Consider the following 20,998-nt stretch of genomic DNA (forward strand, 5'->3'; position numbering starts at 1 on the left):
ATTGATTGTTGTGTGTAGGCTTGGATCCTGCTTCTGGAATATCTCATTCCTTTTATGCAAACACTTTTTTCATAATGTACTAGTCCCTGAAGCCCCAGACATGCCTGATCCCAAGCATTCCTGGTGAAAGATGCTCAACTTATAAGTTCATATTTTTATAGCAAACCTTCTGCCTGTTAGTCATTGTTTATTTCCATTCTGTAAATCAGTTTTTTATGTACTCAGAAATGTGTAGCCATAGCTCCTGTCCATGTAGAGCGTATACCGCCTCAGAAATCTGCTTTCCCCATTAGAGTGGAGCCCCATTTTTAACCCTTCAGTCTCTTGACCCTGACTCATCACTAATCTGTTTCTTCCTATTTGCTTAAGAGTTTATTTTAAATTAGGATAATGGACTGTTTTCGGCTTTGGCAGCCTCACCAGAAGGAGGCAGTATAGACCCTCGACAAGGAGCTGATGGAAACTATACACAGGCTGAGTGAAGCTCACACAAGACTTTCCGATGAACCAGCTCTGTCAGACCCAGTCTAAGATTTTAAATCACACTAGCATGGAGGATAAGGAGACAGGGGAAGGAAAAGAAGGAGAGATGTTCCTGAAAATGTCACTCTTCTCTTACAGGATCATTGCATCAGGGAGAGTGGAATGAGCAGTTTTCCCTGGGAGATAAGGGTAGGCAGGACCTTGATAATGAGAAAAATATGGGGGTTCCTTCCTGGCTGTGCCCTTTTACCCAGTCCCTTAATCATCCTCGGATACTCTGGTCCTCCAAGACACTGTACCCAGACTGGTATCATGTGAAATGTTTCTCAGGCATATATACGCACATGCACACGTGCATCAGTAAACCCACACACACAGACACACACCCCAAATCTGCACTGATCATATATGATCATAATGATATGACATTATATATGTCATCTTGGATTTTCTCTTCATGAAATTATAACAGCTTTGTGACAAACTCAATGATATGATGAATTAGAGGGAGATGGAGGAGTTGGCTCTGCTCTGTAGTCGATTGTAGGCTTGTCTTCATTAACTTGACTGTTTACTTAAAAGGGTCCTATCTGATTACTGGCACAGTTTGCTCCTATGTAGGGTCCCGGAAGCCCACCTTTCAGTTCTGCCTTGGGGACTTAGATAAACCTGTACGGCTCCATAAATACATCCAGTTTTTGTTTTAGGTGACGCTGTGGCCAGACTAGCTCAAAATAATTTATTAGGCACAGAGGATGTGAGGCTTCGGTCCTTCAAGACAGGTCCCTCTGTGCTCCTTGGTATTTCTACTCATCCCACAGGCACAGCCTGAGCTGCGTTCCGCAGGGAGTGCTAGCATCCCTCGGTCCAGCGCCAGGCTCACTGCCACTCAGTCTCCTCATGTAAACCAACTATCAGGCATGCACTGTGGCAGTGGCAGCATTCAGTCTCTGCCCCCAGGGGAAGTCGGCTTTGTATCTTCAGCTTTAGTGTTTCGCTTAATATCCTCTTGGCTACGGAGCGCTCTCCTTTCTTGCAGCCGGCAGCGCTTGGCTGCCCTGCCACTTGCTTCATTTCTGGCCACGCCAGGCTGAGCAGGTCCTGGCTGAGGGCATCTGCTGGGGACTGTCTGGGTGGCATTCGTCAGTGTTTTTGTCAAATCAAGAAGTTGACGGAATCCCAGCCTCCTTTTCTCCAGAACCTTATCCCCCCCCCCCCCCCCCTTGTATCTTTCAAATGCATTTCTGGAAACGAGCATGCTCAGAGAATTGGCAAATCATTGTCCAGTGACCGGGAGGAAATGCTCGCTGCTCTTCATTTATAATGCAAATTCTGAGGAGTCTTCAGAAGTGTGGTAAACTTAAGATGATGGCCGTGGTGAGAACGTCTCTGCAGAAAGTTGTGGTTTTGTTACATCGTTTACAAAGGATGGCTGTTTCCTCTCCGCGCTACCAGAAGCTGTGTAAGGTAACTGATTGGAAATAGGGATTCAGTCGGGTGTCTAACGAATCCACTGTTGCCTGGTTAGGAAGTGCTCCTCTTTCAGGGTCTTAGGAAGGAAAGGAAAAACTGCCTTTCCTGGTTACTGATCGCAAAAGCTGTTAAGAGGAATTGATTCATTGGAAATTGTTTGAGCCTCTAAAACAAGTGCTGTCTTAGTACGTATTTAGTTTACCGTTCCCAACCATGTATTCTGAGATGGGCTGTTTGGAGAAAACATGACAAACTATTTTCGTTAAGACCTGTTACCTCTGGGGTACATTGCAATATCTTAATATTTATTGGCACGTTAATCCAATGTTAAACTCCATCAAAATCAAGCAGAGAGCTTGAAATGATCTTTAAACAGATTGCTTAACATGCTCATCTTTTTATAGCTGATTTTTTTTCCAATTAAGAAAAGTAATGCCCATTTTAAAGACAGGGTCAGCCCCATCATAAACATTTCTTATATTCCTGGCATCTTCTCATGCTGTTGTTAAAGTAGAAGAACTCCATTCTCTGTGGACAGGTGCGTTAAGTAGGGTTTTAGGGTGTAACTCATTTGACAGTGATATGTTTGGAATAATACAGTATCAGTCTTTCTAAACCCAAGCCTCCTGTGTTGTCTTGGATTAGTATTTGTTGTTGCCCATGGTTTTATGTTACTCAGTGTTCAGACTGTCTCACTACTTTTATAAAAATGAGATGATATAATTGAAGATTATAGCAGAAATTAATTTTTATATCAATACAGTAACATGTTTTCTCCATATAAAATTCTTAGTACACATCTGAAGGAAGTATCTCACTGTTCTTTAAAACACCACTAATCTGTATTTGGAAGACCTGCCTTAATGATGTTATTTTTCTGATGATAAAATTTTTGATGTGTCTGAGCACTTAGACTCTGCCTGTATGGTTATGGGTGGGGGCTGGGAAGCCGTATTCTGTTTATTTGATTTTATAACATTGTTTTGTCTTACAGTCCAATTCAATGTATCTCTATTCAGAAACGTACTTTTTTGAAATATAATTTTAGGAATAGATTGAGGTAGTGAGACATGCCTTGAAGAAACACTTAGCGCTGTTTTCATTTGTATTATTTAAAACTTGATCCAACTTACTAATTCAGTTGTAAAAGTACACAACTAATGTTGGATATGTTGTGACTTCATCTATTTCAAAGAATCATTGTGCATTTACATTTTCTACCAAAAACCAATCTTGAAAATAGAGAAGAAAAACTCATTCGCTAATGGGTTTTATTATTTTATTTTTAACTATCAATATAAATATTTGAATAATTAACACATGTTACTTTTTAAAAAAGCTGACAGTATAAATTGATAAAGCATTAAAAAATAAACAAACAAGCTGGGCCATTTTTCTCATCTATTTCCATAATTACTTTCAGCAAAGCAGAGGAGTTTTTGGGTCATGGCCATGGGATGAGCTTAGTTCTATGCACAAAACAAACTCCCGGTGCTGAAATAAAGCTCCTGACCAGTTTCATGATAAGATCCTGCATAAGCTCTTGTCAAGTTACTGAAATCCTGAGAAGTTTGCTCACAACAGAGGTCTTCTTTGGGAAGATTTATTGAGATTTATAATTTCTCAAAGATGCCTTAGAATTTAAATGTTCAGGAAGAGTGTTGCTTTCTGGAAATCTGAAGTTGTCTTATTTGCAATTGAAATTTATCTTTCATATATTCTCCTTACATATGTGAGCTTAGCTACTGCTCAGATACTGCAGTGGGAGACACACAGTTCCAGTACTTTCCAGTAGGTGTCAATGTAAGGCAGTGATATATGAGATTTGGGGGACTCCAGACAGGGAAGTGGCATGATGGTGACTGCTATGAATAAATGAACAGGTATATTTTATTTGTTTTATTATACTTGGCAAAGGGATCCTAGTTTATATCATTATGAGTAGAAGTTTTAGTTACAGAATTAAATGTCAATTGCCCGTACCAATGAATGACCTCGTGTTAGTCGTCTACTGGATGTACCCAGTTGTGTTTTAGTCATCTGTGATGCTGTCGTGTTAGGAGTTTCACCAGCTGTGCTGTGTATATACTTTACGACCCTGAGTTCTCTTTTAGACAGCAAAGGTTTTATCATGGCTATTTTTCCCCTATATCTCCTACATTCTCTAAATTTAGTTTGTGGGTTTTTTTTTTTGTTTTGTTTTGTTTTTAGAAAGGAACCATTAAACCCTTCAGAGTTTTGTCATAAAAATACAGGGAGAATCTATTTTAAGTACATGTAAAGACTTAAAAATAAAAAAAGGAGACAAGTATTGCATCGCCCAAGGAAAAGAGACTGTTTTGAGTTCCTCTTGGCCTTTTGAAATCCAGCGTCTGAATATTTGTACCCTTTCTCTTTCTCCTTCACTCCTTTCCTTTGCCTGTTGTATGGAACATCTGCCATCTAGAAAACTTCCCCTCAGAGTCACTTCATTCTTTTTCTTTGCTTGTTTTCTTACTTTGCTTGAGTGTCAGAAGATAATGTAAGTGCAAAACAGGTGGGAATTTGTGCAAAATGTTCTGACTTTGTGCATTTTTATTTTTTGCCCTGTCTGTGTCAAAGAGGGGAAGAGATAGGAATGAGGGGAACTTGGGAAAGCTATAGGGCTGAGTTACCTCTCCCCAACCCAGTTATACATGCGCTTACATTTTTTTACCTTTAAAAACATTTCTTGCTGGTTATACAATCCCTATGAAATGTGGGGAAGAAACTGAAACCCAAGGACTGCTGACTTGAGATATAATTAGCAGCATTCAAATTGCCCCTGATGACCTAAAGCCGCCCCATACTGGATGCTAATTTTTCCTGATTTGCCTTAGATCATAGCTTCTTTAAAACATTAATGACTCCAAATTTAATTTTTCATCTCTTAGAACACAGAGGAAGCAAAAGCTGGATGTAAGTGACTTCTAAGAATGATATGATATTGACTTTGTTTTTATTTTGTGATTATTTTGGCCTGTTTTATTTCATTAAATCTTTGGAGTGAAAGCTGATTGAAATTATGTTGACTCAGAAAGGAATTTTGCAAGCCTTCTACCTCTTTAGTGCTGCTTTTAATGGTATACTTAATCACTGACATGCTAAAAAGTAGATTCTTATAAAATAGATTGGTGTATGAGTCATTATAAAAAATTGGAAAAATAATTAGTATTAAAAATTAAGTTCTTCATGGCTTAAGCATTTAAAATTTTTTTGATTTGGTTTTATAAGTTTTATACTGCCAGCATATGTATGCAAACTAGTTTAACTAAAATGATTTTGTCTCCAAACATTTTGTCATGTGTCCTATCAATTGAAATATTTTAAGCATCCAGCTGTATATTATTAATTCAAAATTATGTACATATGTCATGGTAAGAATCATAGTGTTGATTTGTTCCTATGTCCAATATTGTCTTCTTACTGCCCCCTCCTGTCTATGAGCTATCCCCCCACCATTTGGTGTCTGGGGGTTTACTGGCAGGGTAAAACGACGGCTCGAAAAATCAGGGGAGATGAGTGATATTTAAACAGCATCAGCTTCTTCTTACCCCACTCCTATATATGTTCATGAGTGTGGACCACACAGAGGCTTGTGGGTACTTGTGCAGCCAGTAACTATGTAAGCTTGTAGACATCTCGTCTCTCGGTGTTTGAAATGACTTTTACGTTCACATGTGGTCTGTCATCTGTATGGTGGTGTGAGGTTCATTTAAGGTTGAGGGTATGTGTTTTTTAAAAACATGCCAAATGCAGTGGTACATTTAAAAATAAGCCTTACAGGTTTTACTCTCAAGCATTCCTCCACCCACGTTTCAGGTGGGGTGCATTGCTCTCTTTGGAGAGCTAAATACCGAAGCGTTTCTGGGCACTGAAGCTTGGCTTGAGAGCCGCTGAACATTACGAGAGAGGTATTAAAAGACCCAGTATCAGGCTCTCTCGGTTTCTGGTCAGTAACCAAACCATGCATGCATTTCTTGAACCACAAAAAGCAGACACCCTAACCTTGGTCCCCTTGATCAGAAGAATTGTCCCTTCTTAATTTCATGAGCATCTAGGGGGTTGGACAGTTCAGAAGACCTAGGAAGGTTGAGATGCTTTGGAGAGAAATGACCTGTGCAGAAGGGTTCCCATTGATTCTCCTGTGTCACTGGCTCTCTGTGCTGTGTCTCATCCGAGTTATATGAACTCCTGAATGGAGTACTTCTTTACCTTTGTCTTCTGCAGTCCCTGCTGAGGTAGAGATTACTGATAAGGCTCAAACAAGGACCTTCATTGCTACCTGTAATTGTCACATGTTTGTCATGTGGCTTCCCAAAGGAGCAACAATGTAGATGGTCCCTGTCTTTTGTTTTTACCATTATTCCTCAAGTCTATGTGAGTATCAAAATTATTATTTTTAGCTACCTAATTAAGTAGTAACACGTTGTTAATCAGAAAACTCATGTTACCAATGACTTTGCTTACGATCTAATATAATGCTTTTTGTGGTTAAGAAATAGCAGCACTCACAAAGTCACATGTTAAATGGTTCTTTAAGAATCGAAATGTTATTTGGAACTCCAGATGGGTGATGCTTGTACGATCAGGAGCAAACACAAAGTCCTTCTGAGAAGAGAGCTGGCATCGCACTCTGGATGTGGGTACGCATTTCCAAATGTTATTCCCTCATTGTGACTAAAAGATTGATGACTTGTGTTTTCTTTGGGGTGCAATTTATTAAGGATCGAATGGAAATTTCCAGCCTGTATGTATGGCTACGAAAGCTACACACATCAACTGTTTCCTTTTCCCTCTTGGCGTAGCCCTGCTGGTATCGCTCAGTGTGGTTGGTTGTTTATATTTAGCTCTCGAAATTAAGCAATTAGCAGAGCTCCCGCCATAGAGATAAAAGAATACAGAAAATGTCACGCCACTGCATCTTCTCACTTGCACAAAGTTGGTTCATTCTTGGGCAAGGTAAATGAGTCCAAATAATTGAAACTGCAACGGAAGTGAAGTGTGGCCGAGGGATTGCTTTCCATTTTTCTTTTTCTAGTTTGTTCAGTTCCGTAAAATTCTAGGAGATTGATTCATAACAAAACTCCCTTACAGAAGCAAACGATGCTTTCTAATGCTTAATAAATAACTGGCTGGTATGACGTCATGGCGTGATAAAGCCCGAACAAAGTTCTAGAAGGATGTAAAGCGAGTCAGTAGTTAGGTCAGGCCCAGGGGTACAGCTCCTGTAATCTCAGCTAATCAGAAACTGAGGCTGGAAGGTTGCAAGTTCAAAGCCTGTGGGGGATATAAAGTGAGTTGAAGGTCAGGTCGTGTGTCTTAGTGAGACTCTGTCTCGCAATGAAGCGTTAAAGCATGAAGACCATGTGGACAGCTCAAGTAGAGCTTTTGCCTATAGCGTTTGTGTATGACAGGCGCTAAGGTCAGTCCCCAGCATTTGTTGGGAGATGTTGGTTTTCACAGTGGGCACCTCCTCCTCCTTCTCCACTGCTGCTGCTGCTTCTTCTCCTAATGAATGCTGTGCACGTTTACCGTAGAGCTTGGTAGACAACCTTGGGTGTCATCATCCTCAGAGGTGGCTATCTCTTTTGGATCTTCGTTGGCCTGAACCTCCCAAATCTGTCTTGACTGGCTGGTCAGCGAGCTCCAGGGTTGAATTCTGTTTTGCCTTCCCCAGCACTGGGACTACAAAGAGAGCATGCACACACCACCACACATTTTTATGTGGTTTCTGAGATTCAAGCTCGAGTCGAGCACTTTGTCTAGGGAGCTACGGTCACTGCCCACATTTATGGTGCCTGTATTTTTTTTTTCCTATTGTAAGAGGATTAGGAAAAGAACTGTTGGCAAAAGCAAAACAAATTAACAACATCAACGAAGCAACACTCCCAGGCCCCATGAGAAAATGTCTAATAAAACAGTGATAAGATGCTTAATTTATAGTATTTTAAAGGTCTCATGTATTTTCTAAGATAGTATTAATATATATCTTTAAGTGTATATTCTATCTATCTATCTATCTATCTATCTATCTATCTGGCAAAGAGTATTGTCATTGGTTCCATTTAACAACTAGAGAAGATCAGGTGTTCTTCTATTTGAACCAGGTCTGCTCTTCGGGCTGATGAGAGAGGGGGAGGGGGAGGGATGTGGGAGGCGGTGGCGGGGAAGAGACAGAAATCTTAAATAAATAAATAATAATAAAATAAAATAAAGATATCAACATTATTGCCAAAAAAAAAAAAAAAAAAAACAACTAGAGAAGAAAGCTCCTGTAACTCCATAGTGAAGGACCAGGGCAGGAGATCCTTGGCCATTATGTGATCCAATTGGTACTGTTGACAGGTTTTCTGTTTCCATATTCAGCATCTCTCTGCAATTCATTTCAAGTCATTACTGGGGTTATCCTGAGCCATCAAGAACTTCGCAGTTCAAAAGGAAAGAAAGAGAAGGTAGCCTAACCCGTTGCTAGGTTTCTTTTCAGTTATTACTGCCATGTCTTCTCACTATACAAGCAAGGAAACACACTGCCTAGAAGTGTTTTACTACTGACAGTTTGGGGGATGTCTCAGTACTTGTTTTCATCTCAAAGTTAAAAAACAATGAACTACATTATTTCTGAAACTATTTTAGCATCTAATTTTGGCTATACAAGGCCAAGGAATTCTTTTGTTTCTAGTTTCTATATGCTTTTTTTTCTAATGGATTCCTTTCTCAGCTTCGTACAAAGGATGGATTGGCTCATTTTAATGCAAATTGATATAGTTGGTTCTGGTTTTTGATTCATAATTTAGTTTGGTTTGAGTCGCAATACCACAAGTATTGAATTATGTATTCACCGAGCCTACTTCTCCATACCCAAATGTAGTTTTTTATCATCATATTTAAGGCACATAATAGCTCCTTTCAAAGATAAATGGAAAGAAGTCAGCTGTGGTATACCTTTTTTAGCGAGGCAGTTCCTCTTTTTTGAAAGTCTGTGATTCTCATGTACCAAATACAAATGCTCGCTGTGAAGTGAGGCAGCACATTGGCCCCGTAGATCCCAGCAATCCACTTCAGTTCTTCTCAAGGCATTTTAAAGGCTTTCTTTTCACATTTTGATTGTTTTATTTAAAAATTTTTAAAAAGGATTGATTTTTATTACTTTCAGGTATATATGACCTATGTGTGTCGCTTGGAGTGATGTACATGAGTGTACGTGCCCTTAGAAACCAAGTTTGGATTCCCTGGAGTGGAGTCACAGGCAGTTGTGAGCTTATTAACATGGTGCTAGGACTCAAATTGCCGTCAGTCCCAAAAGAGCACCATGTGGTCTTAACCACAGAGCTTGTTTCTTGAGGCCTTCTGTGGATATGTAGCCCCACAAGACCAAGAGCTCAGCATCCTCCTGCCTCAGCTTCTGGAGCACTAGGATTACAGTCCAACAGTGCCACAACTAGTTCTTTAAGTAATTACTAGTAGTAATTATAGATTTTGTTTTGAAGAGTTGCAGTTAGTCAAGGACTTTCTGCAAGGCTAGAATAAGACTGTGTGCATTTGCATGGTTCTGGTCTGGTCATTGACCACTTGTGTGTCACCTTGAAAAGGCACTGACTGGATCTGCATCTCAATTCTCTTAGAATTAATCTCTCTGGTTATCTCTGAGATCTTGAGATCCACAGGCTGGGTATTCATGGATCAAGGGAGATGGCATAGGGGGTTTGTCTACAAACTCATGTGTCTGTGTGTGGTGTTGTTACTGTCCTGGCTGTCTCTAACACTAAAGGAACCCCCAAGTCCTAGTAAGGAAGTCCACAGCATGATGGCCTAGGGAATGTCTTTGAAAGATTCATTTGTGGATTCTGACCTCCTGAGATAATGTGTAGGCATCTAGGCTAGGCTACCCTGCACCACCATTCTGTATAGAGAATGAGGAAAGAGTATTGAAGAGGGGGAGTTTACACTTCTGTTTGTGGAAATCCTGGCCAAGGCTTTCCTTTACCAGTGGTCTTTTGGTGCAAGTCCTGTAGAATATGCATTTCCCTATTTTGAGGGTCCCTCTGGTTTTGTGGTTTCCTAGGTGCCTGTAATCTTTGAAACCCACAATACAGCTGTGTGACACTGATTTAGACTATTTTATTAAGAAGCTCTGGTCTACTTTAACCAAATCCAAGAAAGACATCTCTTGTCCTGTGTTCGTTGTAGATGAATACATGTTTACTTAGAAGAGAATGGAGAGAAATACTAATTTTCAAAATACATTTCTCAATATTTTTAAGAATTAATACATTTGATATCACACGTTTTTGACTAAGCCCTTGGGTTTCATTTTCTTGGCATAAGTGTACTATTAATGTTAGCTTCTCTTTTTAATTTATTAATTAATTTTGAGGCATGGTTTCATTTTACATAATCTATAATGCCTGGAGCTCAGACTGGCCTGGAACTCACTGTTTAGCCTGGAATGGCCTGGCACTCGCTGCTTAGCCTGGGATGGGCTCATTCCTGCAATAATCCTGCCAGCTTTGCCTCCTAAGAGCTGGGTTTACAGTCATATGCCACCATGTCTGACTTCTTATTGGTAGGTTTTTAGCAAATGCTCTTGTTAATTTTATGAAGTTTATAAAATGAGAAATTCTATTTATAAAACAGTAAACTTTATAGAAGTTAGAGGGGGAGAACAAAAGAACTTGTTTAGACTGAGAACATTTTCAGTATGTATTTTGACTCAGAATCCATAAGGATCACGGTACCTGTGCCCCTGTCCAGTGCAAAAGGGACAGGCATACCCAAGACTTGGTTTGATATGCAAGCCAGGAGGGTATAGTTGTCAGTTGTTTGCACTAGTGACTTCCTCTCTGTATTTTAGCTTTCCTCTTAGTCTTTATGTGTTGTGAAGGCTTTCCCCTCTGTGTCAATAAATACTTCTTACATTGTGATTTTAAGTGGCATAAATGAAATTCTATTGAGTGACTTCAATTTGCCACAATTTATCCAAGCCCTCAAATGTGGTGCGATACTTATTTGTTGCTCTCATTGTCGTAGGAAATTACTGTCTGGTGGACATGCTCTGGAGTCACTGGACTTATCTTGATTATTTTCAGAATGCTTTTGTAAAACATAACAATTGCACTAAAAGCAAAAAACTTTTAAAGGCTCTCATACATAAAGTCAAATTATATGCAATGGTGGTTGAAAGAAAATGACCCCCAAAGGCATTATTAGGAGGTGTGGGCTAGTTGAAGTAAGTGTGACCTTGTTGGAGGAAGTGTGTCATTCTGGGGGTGGACTTTGAAGTGTCTATTGCTCAAACTTTCCTCAGTGTGGTACACAGTCTACTTCCTGCTGCCTGCGAGATGTAGGACTGTCAGCTGCTTCTCTTGCACCATGTCTGATGCCATGCCCCACCATGATGATCATGGACTGAACCTCTGAACTGCAAGCTACCATCCCAACTAAATGTTTTCCTTGATAAGTGTTGCTCTGGTTATGGTGTCTCTTCACAGCAATAGAAACCCTAACTAAGACGCATAGTTCCTTACAATGTCTTCTTTCCAGCAAACAGCCTTCCTCTGGATGTAAGCCACTCTGATATGAGAATGACAAAATGCTCTAAGGCAATTGATGAGGCAATGGCATGGTATTTCAAGCAGATTTATTTTTATTTTTTAGGGATTCAAAGTGGATGTGTCTATTATTAACTTAAATCATAAACTTAGAGAACTTTAGGGTTTACAGAATGGTTGAAATCTAACTACTGTGAATGTGGGGTTGGAAGGTGCCCAAGGTTGAACAACCAGTGATCCTTTGCATATCAGCTTGCAGGGATTTTTTCTGAGATATGTATCATATAATCACTATAATATCATATAGTATTCACAAATATAATATATATGTATATGTAACATAAAACTGTATTATATAATATACCCAAACAATTGTATAATGTATGTTATATAACCATATCATATTATATTGTATAGTTTTATAATTATATAATTCATATATTATGTCATATAATTATGATTATATACACACATACACATATATGTGTGTCCACATACATTTGTATGGATATGTGTGTGTATATATATACATATATGTATATATCACTTTTCCTAATACTACCTTTATCTTTTAAGTTATGAGCTTCTTGTTACAGAGGCCATATCTTACTGCAAAGCCTTTTACACTGAGAAAGAATATATAAATATTGAATCATAGAAATATCCCTACTTCCCAATGATAATTCAACACTTTAGAGCTTAATTATTAATAACAAATAAAATAGCCAAAGTTCAATCTTTTTAAATGTTATAGAGCTATATAGAAATTACTTTTCATATTAGTTATGTAAAGTTCAGTAAAGGTAAGTAAATTGGGGGAAATGTGGACGTTGTCATCAGAAGGCCAAAGTGAAGCAACCCCATTTGATGCTTGAATTTATGCAAGGCACACATCACCTATGAACCCTCAGTTCCTTCACCAAATCATCTCATAGCTTCGGGAAGATTTCACTGGGCCGGTGTCCTAATATTAGTGAATTTGCCCAGACGATCTGAAGTACTATTGAACTAATACATTTTCTGCAATGTTTTTTTTCTGCAGAAGACAATAGTGGTTTCACCACTAGTCACTTCTAGAATATGTAGGCAACCAGGGAAAGGACATGCGATTCAAAGCATTTGTGTCCGTCTTAGCTCACTGGGCTTACTGAGCGCTTCAGGTCTCTTGTAGTACATGGCCAGTTTGGTGTACTCTTCCTGGAGCTTACCTCCAACCTACATATTAGGATATATTCCCTGCCAGTAAAACTATACTGGTTTTTCAAACACCTCAGTCACCAGTTATCACTTCACACATAGGATCGTGTTTTCTGAGCAGCGGCTAAGCAGTCTTTATTCAACACAAAAAAAACTGTGATTTCTTTTTCCTCTTCCTCGTTTCTCCATTTCTTTTTTCTTTGAGATGGGGTCAAGTTGTGTAATCCTGACTGGCCAGGAGCTACTATGTGGATTAGACTAGCCTTGAACTTGCAGAGATCTGAGTATTTGAATTGCAGGCAAGAGTGACCAAGCCTGGCCAGTTGTGGTTTCTTAAATTTATGTGTCCGTTATCTCAGCTGTTCATGAGTGCTAGAGAACGCTTGAAGAACACTTTCTGTGAGTTTTAATAAAAATTAAACATTCTGGTCCTTCTGATGCTTTTCTGTAACTTCTGGGTTGAGAGCGAGTTTTTGATGGATGATGACTAACTTGGATTAATGGCTATGGATAACAGAGTCTTGTTTTGCATTAGTTCTGGGTGCCAAGCCCTCATTGCTTCCTTGTGTGTACTGTTATTGTAGAAAATCCTCATGTGGTGTGCAGTGGAGGTAAAGTAAGGGAAATGTGGCCTCTCATCTTGAATAATTGCTCCTAATGGAAGCTCAATGACCTATTATGCCTTATCCCGAAGGGGGTAGCACTTAATAGGAAGCTAGTGAAGGGCTGGAGAAATTACATAATGGGAACCAAATTTTCAGGAAATCGCATGTGTGGTTGAGAATTGATACTTCATTAGGCTGTTTAGTGATTCAGTGGTTTACTGGTGTCAAAGGTCATCCTTACTTTATTTGTTTATTTACTTTCTGTCATACTTACTCTAAAAGCCATAGGAGCTTCTTGGTGGATGTTCTCAGGAGTGAGGGCTAACTAAAGAAGAAAACAGTGCTTTTGGCTTGTGTCTTGCAGGTATTTATTTAAATTCCACATGTGGGTTATAAAGGGCAAGAAGGGTAGACTTCGCTTACAGCATTGAAAGGATCAAAATTTAATAACTAGAGGTGACTTTGATATTTTCAAATCTACCTTCTGCCTTGTTGTGTTTGTTTTGCTTTTACTTTTGAGACAGGGGCATGTTATAGCTCTGGTTAGCTTCAGATCCTCCTGGCTCAGCCTCCCCAGTGCTTAGATTGGAGGTGAATGCCACCACACTTGGCCTTAGTGTCCTCATTTCTTTGAAAGACCAGGAACCATAAGCTCCAAATGATTAAGCTATCTCTTCTAACTTGCATTAATACCATTGGTGTCCATCTGCTTTGATGAGGATATAGTCTGGTTTTGGGTTTTACGATATGTTACATCAGAAGTAGAGTTTTATAGGTCTCTGAGATAAACTGTTGGCATCAAATGAAACCTGACCAAGAAGTTGACACAAATAGCTTGCTAGATGGTTCTAAACATAGCTTTTAGATAAAGCGTATATGATAACAATTTAACTGTTACCTAATCTGGATATTATTTGAGTTTATTTTACTAGATTCTCAACTATTTTGTGTGCTTGAATGTTTTTATGATAAAATGTTGGGAAAGTAGCAGCAACCCAACTGAAGATGGTCAGTTTACATATAAGGTACAGGGTTTCCTGTTGACTGGCACACGGGACCTCAGTGGATCTCCGTAATACTCACATTGCAAAGTAAGGTAGTGATACATGATGAGGGCTTGAAAATGTCTCCGTTCACCTGGTGCTAGACATTCACAGAATGGACCTGTAGCTTTCATTCTCTGAGCTCAAATTCAAATGAAAGGGACTTTACAACTCTACTTTTTTCTTTTTACAAAACCTGCTTTTGCCTCCTGTAGTGATGGGGTGAGCAGGCCTGCTTTTCATCCTGCCCGGCTACTGCACGGCTATCTTTACACCCGAAATAACAACACACAAATTGTATTCATTTAAACACTGCCTGGCCCATTAGTTTCAGCCTATTGTTGGCTAACTCTCACATCTTGATTAACCCATTTCTATTAATGTGTGTAGCACCACGAGGTGGTGGCTTACCAGGGAAGATTCAGCATGTCTGACGTGGTGGCTGGATCCATGACGTCTGATCCAGAGAGGAGAGGCATGGCTATTGCCTTATTTCCCTCTTCCTCCCAGCATTCTATTCTGTCTACTCCACCCACCTAAGGGCTGGCCTATCAAATGGCCAAACCAGTTTCTTTATTAACCAATGAAATCAACACAAATCAGAAGACCCTTTCACATCAGCCTCCTGTAAAAGTTTATAATGATTTTACAAAACATGAGATATGATTTACCATAAAGTTTAGAAAGAAAATAACCCTGTTTCTTTGGCACTCAGCCTGTAGAACTCAATGTTGTCGGAAGGTTTGGTTTGGATTCCTATTGAAGATGGTTTCCAAGTCCTTCTTGGAGGTAATGACATCTGCTTGAGGCTGACCTGAGGAGTGCCCACTCTTTTCCTTACACATCTTGACTCACCAATGTCATGGTTTTCCATGTATGAGGATCCAATTCTCAAACTCTGGGACAGTCCTCATCTTTATGAAAGATACATCAGCTTTGTCAAAGAGTAACTTATTCAGATTAGATGACTGTAAAGCTCATTTATATTTGCATTGTTTTATTTCTCGTTTATCACTTATCTGATATTATTTAAGCCAGATAATTTATAATTTGATTGAATTGTATCTGAAGTGGTTTTTTTCAGTACATATACTGGTGTATTTTGGGGGTATGTGTGTATATATGTGGTGTATGGGGATATACAGTGTGTATTTGGGTGTTTGCCTTTGACAGTACATGGTAGAGGTCAATATTTGACACTGGGATGTCTTTCTCAATCAAGTAAAATTTATTGTTATTATTATTAGTAATTGGTTTTAGACAAATAATGTTGGACCAGGAGATCACTGAAGCTAACTTGACAGGTTAGCAAGCCCTTGGGATGTTCTTTCCTCTTATCTCCTGGCTCTGGAGTTACAGACATGTGGCACTGAACACAGCTTTTAGAAGAGAGCTGGGGATCTGAACTCATGACGTCATGTCTTTGCACTACGTTATTTCCCAAACTAATGTTCCTTCTTTGAGTTAGGCTCTCAACGCTGTGACCCAAGCTGGTCTGGACCACAGGTTGTCTTTGGTCTCCTAGCGATCTTCCTGCCTCAGTCTCTCAAGTTGTGACTTTCAAATCATTTTTCTTTATGGCTTATTATTTCTAGCACTTTCGACTTAGCTGTATAAAATTACATTATATAATACTTCAAATATTGTTCTTGCTTTGTAACTAGAAATGGTAGGGAATAGAACATTTTTACTGATTTCTAAAAATGAATTGAGATGTCAGTGCAGCCTAGAAATAACTGAGATGTTGGAACATTTCTAAATGTATTTATTTATTTCTATCATCTAGTTTGTGTCTTGATTAATTGCTCTTGATAAACCTCTCTGCTCCTTAAATTAAATCAAAATTAACAAATGTTTATTGCAGCCTACTGAAAATCTTGTTTACAAAAATTGTACAGAGCCGTTGAAAGCTTTCACTTCTAATAAAGGTCAGACAGCAAATACTAGCATTCAGCCACCCCATTTATTTCCTGATACAGCTGTTACATGGGGAATGAGTGGGTGGTTCATTCTGGAAGGAGTAAAAGGGAGCTAGATACTCATTTAAATAATTCTACATGGTTTTATTTAATTATGCTATTTTTATTATGCTGGAAATTGAACCTAGGCTGTTGAACATACTTGACAAGTCTGTTACTGTTGGACTACCCCAGGCCCATGGCTCTGTTTTTCATAATGTTGGATCTTTTGAGAGCTAGTTAAAGATCTGAGGTGCTGGTAAAACAGCTACACAAGTGAACGGAGCCCTGGGCAGGGAGTGGTCAATGAAGTGAGGTTTCTGGACATACCTTGAACAGAACGGTGAAATGGGTAAAGCACTTCCTTGGCTGTTTGTTCTTTTGTCGTTTCTGTAAAATACAAAGCATTGTGTTTTGGAGTTTGGTGGGGATGGGGTTTGATGGTTCACTCAGCAAAGAACTCACTTTGCAAGGACAGGGACAGGGACATAGTTCCATCTTCTGGGCCCAGGCAAAAGGGATGTGCTGGTTGGTATATCCTTATAACCCCACTGATGGGAGGCAGAGACCGCAGGGTCCTGGGAGTCATGCTCAGCTTCACTGGTGAGCTGCTGACCACCAGCTAAGACACTGTCTCAAAAGAGGACAGTGTTCCTGCGAGCTGCTCCTGTGTTCCTCATGTGGACCTATTCCTCATGCATCTCCATATGCACAAACCACACACACGCATGCACGCACGCATCCACGCAAGCACGCATGCACACACAAACACACAACATTAAAATATGCTTTTCATGAAACATCTCTGTATTTTAGTAGCAAAGAAGCAGAATGTCAGTTTTTGAATATGTATGTACATAAAAACACTATTAATTTTGTTTGAAAAAATTGAAATAGATTTCATTAGTTTTAAAAGTGGCATTTACAGTTTTGTTCCTGGGTATATTAAAGAAAAGTACTTGTTTTATAAAAAATCCAGGAAGGAAGGAGAAATTAATCTGACCAAAAAAGCGATACTATCAACATCTTATTTCCTTTCTTTTCTTTCTTTATTATGTACATATAAAGCTTTTTTAACACATTGAAATGATATTTTGTATAATGCCTTCTGCTGTTTTGAGTATTGGTTGTTTTTTTTTTGTTGGTTTGCTTTTAAAGTATTTTTATAAGCGTTTTAATGCTTCTTTATTTGAACGTCATAACTGTTGCTATGGCTTGCATCCCACTGTACTCTGTATACTAAAAAATGCTTTCTCAACCTAAGTGTGATCTTAGAATGTGGAAATGACCCCCACAAGCTGTCCTCAGACCTCTGCCTGTGTTCGTCCCTCTCACACAAAACAAATACATGTTAAGAAATTTTAAGGAAAGAATATATGAGATATCTAGAAAAATCCAATTGTTGGTTTTAAACATGCTATCTTCCTATGAGTGACTCATTATCCCATAAGTACATTCTTTATGCCTTGAAAACTTCTTGTTTCTCTGTTATGATTCCTCCTACTAGTGCAGTATAAGGGATATTTTGTGATTTTTCCTCAACTTTGAATATTAGAGTTTGTGGCATGTTTGATGGTTTTTTAAAAGACAAAGTAGGGTCATTAATGTCTGCACATATTTTATCTGAGTCCAGACTCCTGTGATGTTTTCAGACGAGTGCAGTCATCACAGCACTTTGGTTCCCCTGTGACTCTCCATTATTATTGTACAAAGCATTATTGCCCTGAAACATCTTTCTGGTTCTCTGTGAACACAGCCATCTCTTTGGACCTGGCTTGATCGAGCCCCTTGGTTTCTGAGCCTGGGTATTTGTTCCAGCTCACAGCCCCTAGTAATATCATCACTATTGTCTAATCGTTCTACCCAGAACAGCGTGGTACACCATTTGTGACAAAAATTAATTTTACATGTGGTGAAATTTTATTGTGCGTCTGCTAAAGATTTGCTGTACCATTGCAGCTGCAGCCCAGGTGTCCAGCATGGGCATGTGATAATTATGGAGGAGTGTCTGATGGAAGGATTCAGTATAGCTATCAGTTCGCCAGTCAGGTCACAGTATTCAATAGATCTCCTTTCCAACTTGACCACAAAACTCCAATTCCAAGGCGATTTCCATTCTTCTTTCATTATCGACCCAGTAAATTTTGCCTTATCAGCTTTGGCAAGAGAGAACCTGTCAATTACTTGTAGAAAATGGCTGAGAAATGAATCAATATTCTTTTTGTGTGTCGCTTCTGCTTTGAAAGGCTGCATGCAATCTTGCCTCCTTGCAACTAATCTTAGAGTTCCTTAACTTCAGTGTGTGGACCCACTCTTTGCCTTGTAGCTTTTTGTCTTGCAACCAAACTCACTACTAGTAAGAGTTCTTTTCTTAGACTGAGCTAGTGTAAATGCAGACTGATTTTCCTCATATCTGGGATATTTAGCAGTTGAAAAGGAATCATCTTGAGGATTTCAGACAGCATTTGAATCGTATTTGGAATCTTTCCTGTCCTCTTTCTAAATGCTTTTTCTTTTGAGTTAAGAAGACTAATTTTTGAGTTGTGCACGTGGTTAGTGGTGATGAAATTCATGCTGTGGTTCTCTTTTGGGAAATTCTCATGGGATAGATTTTGTGTTTTTATTTCCCATATTTTACTATTTTAATTTGAAGGCATTTTCTTGTTAGACTCTTTGTGGCAACAAATTCTTACTGTATGACATTTACTTAAAATGTAATGATCACTTCTTAGATGAACTCCAATTTTATTCAAGGATCCTTCTCAAGCACCATTTAACACTGGAAAATAACAACTTTTCTTTGTTATTTTTGTGTGGTGACATCATTCTACACAAAACACAGCTTCAGATTGTGGCATATACATGCACAGATGTAGTTGTTAATACACGCCAATGGCAATGGGGGAAAAAGGGAGGGGAATGTCAAAGGGGAGCAGGCTGAATGGTGTCCAGGATCTATAGTAATCACCATTTTCAGTAGCAACGTCTGTTGCTAGCAATATTGGCAAGATCATAGGAGAAAATAATCATTAAAATTAGCTAGCGCTCTCTTTAAGTGCCACACAGTGTACTGACATTTTCAATATTTTCTCTAGTTTTGTGCTTTCTCATTCCACTAAATATCTACTTGGTGTTTGCATGAACGGCTTCTATTATACAAAAAAAAAAAAAAAAAACAAAAAAAAAACAAAAACAAAAACAAAAAAAACCCTCCACCATACTTTCTTTCCAAATCGATCAGAGGCTAATGCTTGCATTTCCAATGGACCAGCGTGGGGTTTGCTCTTCCTATTGCTGCCAGGTCCTATCAGACACTTTTGAAATGGATATTAGTGCTTAGGGTGCTTTTTGAGTTTGAATTTTTCTCAGCTTAGAACACCGATTTTCTTCAAATCCTATTGTCACATTTTTTTTCTTGATTTTCCATCCCGGAATTCCTCTTTGAAGCGAGTGTGTTAGTAGGAACAATGAGATTTTGGTTGAGCTTAAGGTAGTTGGAGCAGTTTGACAGGTCATGATGACTCCTGATCCAGGGTTCCTCACTTGTCTTGAGCACATTGCCCACCGAACCTCAGGGACCGTTCTGTGGAAGAGAGAGAACACACTGTTCTTGGCCTCATCTTCCAGCCTTTAACCGTGTAAGCTGATATCAATGGGGGGAAGAAATCCATTTCCTCTGAAGGTGAAGCTCATTAGTGGAATACTTACATGTGGTCAGCATTTGACTGTCCAGTAGGACATGTAAACAAATTTGGAGCCTTAATAATTGCTCATCAAGGTAAATGGTATGCTCAGAGTCTTGTCTTCTTGGTCCCATCTTTAACAAAATGGATCCTCATGGAACTGTGTTTTAGGTAAGACCATGTAATGGGAGGTGACTTTGTGGCATCAGGGCCTTGGAAAATCTACACATTATTCCTTCCTTGGTAGGTATGCGATATATAATATATTTTCAAAGTTATGAAAGGTTTGTTGTAAAGCCAAGTGTGTAACTTTGTCTCAGTGTTTCAGAACATGTTTTCCTTCTGGAATCAAGTTGTTGCCTTTGGGCAGGGTTAGAGGAAGCAGCGCTAGGGATCAAACTCAGGACCTTGAGAGTTTAGGGAAGTGCACTCTACCACCAAGCTGTGTCCCCAACCTTTCATGAAGCAGCTTTTAAATCATGGAACTGAAGCTGGAAAACACTCTTTCTGTCAAGCCAACTTTTACTTTGTAATTGTCATCCTGTTTATTAAAATTGGCAAAAGCCTTTCACTACTAGAAACCTGTTATCTGACTATTGATGCCGTCTTTGGCTCTTTCTTTGTTACTTCGATTACGTTGTCATGGTGGGTTTAGATCCTAGACTTGATTTTCATACTTAGAGGTAGACACTTATAGCAAAAATTATCCAACAATGATGTAAATGTACATCACACTTATTAATTTATCTTGGAGAATGACCTGGCTAAGGATTAATGTGTCCCGTGTCTGTATAAATGTAATGGAAAAGGTCAGACGTCAGAGACTGGGTCAATAACAAAGTCTGACAAAGTAGCCTCCTTGGGGTGACCTTTGCTACTAGTTTTGTGTTTCCAAGTAATAGCACTTGCCTCTAGAAACCGTTCAGTCTCCTAGACCAGGATGGCCATTACTCTACTGACTTGTAACACAAGGCACAACTGACATGT

The 20,998-nt window shown here is 39.1% G+C and overlaps 1 protein-coding gene across 4 annotated transcripts in view; it reads left to right on the forward strand.

Annotated features, from left to right (window-relative positions):
* Window positions 1-20,998, forward strand: part of Utrn (utrophin) — a 519,634-nt gene that overhangs the window by 266,447 nt on the left and 232,189 nt on the right. Inside the window, exon 1 of one of the 4 annotated variants that reach the window (XM_041680417.1) lies at window positions 1,745-1,950. The exons of the other annotated variants lie outside the window; for them this stretch is intronic. Within the exon in view, the coding sequence (XP_041536351.1) occupies window positions 1,807-1,950 (144 nt within the window). The 5' untranslated portion in view covers window positions 1,745-1,806. Of the gene's footprint in view, window positions 1-1,744; window positions 1,951-20,998 lie in introns of those variants that run through there. 4 annotated transcript variants of the gene reach the window in all.

This window comes from Microtus oregoni, unplaced genomic scaffold, assembly GCF_018167655.1.
Source record: "Microtus oregoni isolate MIOR12 unplaced genomic scaffold, Mior012 000033F_ref0000390, whole genome shotgun sequence".
Taxonomy (NCBI): domain Eukaryota; kingdom Metazoa; phylum Chordata; class Mammalia; order Rodentia; family Cricetidae; genus Microtus; species Microtus oregoni.